Source organism: Buceros rhinoceros, unplaced genomic scaffold, assembly GCF_000710305.1.
Source record: "Buceros rhinoceros silvestris isolate BGI_N320 unplaced genomic scaffold, ASM71030v1 scaffold2357, whole genome shotgun sequence".
Taxonomy (NCBI): Eukaryota; Metazoa; Chordata; class Aves; order Bucerotiformes; family Bucerotidae; genus Buceros; species Buceros rhinoceros.
Genome location: NW_010423728.1, coordinates 15,028 through 18,852, shown reverse-complemented (window position 1 = coordinate 18,852; position 3,825 = coordinate 15,028). Strand labels below are relative to the sequence as shown.

The 3,825-nt window shown below is 47.3% G+C and overlaps 1 protein-coding gene across 1 annotated transcript in view; it reads right to left on the bottom strand.

Moving 5' to 3' along the window:
• The window catches only part of RFWD3 (ring finger and WD repeat domain 3), an 18,480-nt gene that overhangs the window by 1,773 nt on the left and 12,882 nt on the right, over positions 1 to 3,825 (bottom strand). Inside the window, exons 9-10 of the mRNA XM_010140491.1 lie at positions 2,970 to 3,120; positions 738 to 914 (exon numbers count right to left, since the gene is read on the bottom strand). Of these exons, the coding sequence (XP_010138793.1) occupies positions 738 to 914; positions 2,970 to 3,120 (328 nt within the window). The remainder of the gene's footprint in view (positions 1 to 737; positions 915 to 2,969; positions 3,121 to 3,825) is intronic.

The following is a 3,825-nucleotide window of genomic DNA, read 5'->3' as shown; positions in this document are numbered from 1 at the left end:
AGTGGCCTCCTGGCTTGTACCAGCACTGGTGGGGCCAGCAGGAGCAGGGCAGGGATGGTTCCCCTCCACTGGGCAGGTTACACCTCAAATCCTGGGTTTGGTTTTGGGCTCCTCGTTCCAAGAAGGACATTGAGGGGCTGGATCGTGTCCAGAGAAGGGCAACAAAACTGGTGAAGGGTCTGGAGCACAAGTATGATGAGGAGCCACTGAGGGATCTCGGGCTGTTTAGTCTGGAAAAAAGGAACCTCAGGGGAGATCTTGACAACTCCCTGACAGCAGGATGAAGGGAGGTGGGAGACAGGTTGGTCTCTTCGCCCCAGGAAAAAGTGACAGGATGGGAGAAAATGGTGGAGTCCCCATCCCTGGAAGGGTTTAACAGACATGTCAAGGTGGTGCTGAGGGACAGGGGTCAGTGGGGACCTGGCAGTGCTGGGGGAACGGTTCGACTTGATGATCTTAAAGGTCTTTTCCAACCTAAACAATTCTGTGGGTCTATGAATCTAAATTTAAATACTAAACCCAACTCCAAAACAATGTCAGGTACTCATTCTAAGTTACACATGCACCACGCAGCCTTAGGAGCGATTCTCATGTCCATTCAAAAATTCAAATTTAGCACAAAAGATGCACATAAACCCATTTAAACTCTCCGAATTGCTCTGTGATTTATGGAAGAAGCTGTTTAACTCAGTGTATGTTGGTGATGTTGAGAGGAATGAAAAATCCTTATGCCATACCTGGACTTCTGAGGGACTAGTTCCTGGACATGAGAGTTTGTGTCTCTTAAGTCATATATCATGATGGAGCCATTGACCAAGCCAGCGTAAATGTAGTTGGTGTCATCGAGACACCAGCAGCAGCTCCAGACAGGACGGCCAGCGTTGTACGTCTGCACCACAGTGTTTGTTGCCAAGCTGCAGAGGAAAAGCAGAGTGTTGGCCTGTCGCACAAGCATCTACCGACAAGGAAACAGCCCAATTAAGGTAAGCAAATCTGGCTTTTGAAAGTCTTTAGACAGAAGCATCTCTCTTTAGACTGATTTCTGAATTGACTCCTCCTTTACTTCAGACCTGAATCCGGAAGGCCTAGACAGAATAAGCCCTTGGATATGGACAAGCCATTTCTAATTCTTCCAGGCCAATACTCCCTTTTCCAGAGTGATCTTTGGAGACTGGGAAAGGAAATCTCAAAGCAGGGTCTCGGCTGCTTTACTGGAAAGGGAAAGCTAAGTTACTTTTCTGGAAACAATTAGAAGAAGCGGCTCTAGTGTAATCCCATAATAATGCATATTCCTGAGATCACAGGCTCACCGCTTCAGATTACATCTCTCATTAATTATTTCTCTTCTTACATGGGAGGAGCAGTGCTTATGCCTCAGAAGAATCAATTTAAGCAAGAGTGAGACAGCAAGTGGGGTATAGACAGTTAAAAAGCACATTTATAGTGTTAATTCTATTTGTGGAAGGAAGGAGAGGGGACTACAGAGAGGGGCACAACCTAGAGCAGCAGATGAAGTCAGCGTCAGATCAGAATGTATTTGCAAAGGGCGGTGTTGTAGACACGGCCTCAGCACACCAAGAGACAGAAGACAGCACGTATCAAAGCAGCTCCGGGTATCCTCCACTGCACACGGGTGTCTCCCTGGGGAAGGGGACGATGCTCAGAACCAGGTAAGTGTAAGGGGAACAATCACCAAGACAAACTAGGTGAGGGAAAACTGCTGGTTCAAAACAACAGGAAAAAACCCAAAGTCACAGTGCTGCTTTAAACTCTTGCAAGCCAGAACAGGAGACTTAACAGTTTGGATAATTGCTTTTGGGAGGATGACCACAAAATGAGTAACCTGAGAAGAAAGATGACCAAAGGGGGACTTTTCTTTCAGAGGGAGATGCTGCTGAAGCAAGCGCTTAACTCCAAGGTATTCTGGGATCAGGCACAAAGGCAAGAGGATCGTAAGTCCTGACACAGCCATGGGAATCAAGCGTCTGAGCAGGTACTGCAATGAGAAGCCGCTCTCCAGGTTAAGCCACGAAAAGAAGAGGGTCAGCCTCAGCGGTCAGAAATCTGGCATGCATACCAGCGTCAGAGACAGGGAGGTTTGTTTTCTTTTAACTAGTCCAGCAAACATTTCAACGTGGTATCAGGAGAGCAACATTCTTTACATTTTTGTAAAGAAGATCAAGTTCTCATCATTGCTTCACTCACAGGAAAGAATTGGGACTAATCAGTCATATATCACCCAGGTCCTGCCTAACCCTGTACTGGGTTAGGGGACTCACTCGGGAAAAGTCAAATAAGTTTTGAACCAGCTTAAGCTTCAGACTGATGAAAACACACCCACAGGCTGTAAATTCTACCAGGACTAGACACTTCTTTTCTCTCAGCCTCTGTGTAATTAGTCTCTGAACTGCTGTGTTAAGTCTCTGCTAGCTCTAGAACCTGTGTTCCTCTAGCACGTGCTCAGCAATGCTGGCCGCGCATTTCAACCCCAGGTGAATTCCGTGCTCTGCAAGAAGTGTAAAACCAGAGAAGCCAACACCAGCGCAGGGAAGACAGTGCCCAACATAACCCGCCTTGTTTCTGTTTTAGGGCACGCAAGTTCCCATGCTCCACACCTCCCCCCAAGTGAACAGTAAATGTCACACCTATACATCGTGCTACATTTTTTTCTCAGCACAGCCTGACCAATCTTTGTTGAATTACTTGTTTTCCACCGAGTTCTCTACACGAAAATGATCAGAGACAAGTAGCTCTATAACACCTCCATGTACAGGATGTGAAAAGCCTGAGTTAGACTTGCCCTCTGCGAGTTCCCACACGCAGACAGATCACACAGACCTGATCCCACCTTAGCAGCATCTTTAGGAAAGCAGGAGAACAGGTGCTGCAAGGCAGAACAAAGCCCAATCCAGTTTCTTGCACATAGGAAAACTGAGCTGGGACAGGTTGCTCCCTGCAGCAGGGCTCACCTGGTGAGTTTGAGAGTGTTGTCCAGGGCGGCAGAGAGCAGCAAGCCGTCAGCTCGGCTGCCGAAAGCCAGCCCCCGAATCTGTTTGCTATGGATGGGGATGTACTGACTGCTCTTCAGGTTGGCCACACTCATCATCTTAACACCACACCCTGTCACAGGAGAAAGAGAAAGCCTGTTAAACGCACATGTGCAGAACAGCCAGTCCTATGCCAGAACTCTGAAGTCTGTGGTGAGACCAACACGTAAAAGTTATCTGCTGTTCTGGATAAGAACTGCCCCAAACCGTTCTTTACAGGGCAAACTCCTTACAGATCCCAGCAAGAGTAAACTCCTTATCTGCGTTACAACTCTTGTTACAAGAGCTTGCTACTCCTGAGCCAGTTTCTTGCGGAGATAAAGCCAAACACAGCAAGATTACATGGCTATTTAAGAGAACAAGCATCACTGCAAAGAATGGTTACAGGAGAACCTAACCTGCAGGCTACAAGAGTCCCCACAAAGCCTCCATTCACGGATCCATTCCCTGGTTCCAAAAGGCAGAAAAATAAGGTCAGCTGAATGGAGAAAACAATTTTGGTTTGCCTAGATAAGGCACATGCACCTCAAATGCATTCACCAAGTCAAGCAAGTTTCGTTGTTCAGAAGGCACTGAAGTACTGTGCAAATAAACCCTCTTGGGCTCCTGATGCTGCTTCAGTTTCTGTGACAAAGCAAGTTGGCACTGGTCCTGATGTCGGGACACTTCCCCTGGCTGTAGCAGTGAGACAAAACCAGGGCTGCCCAGGACTTCTTGGCTTCTTGTTTCCTCACTGGGAAACAGCACTCCTAGCATTCATATCACAGATTTTTATTTT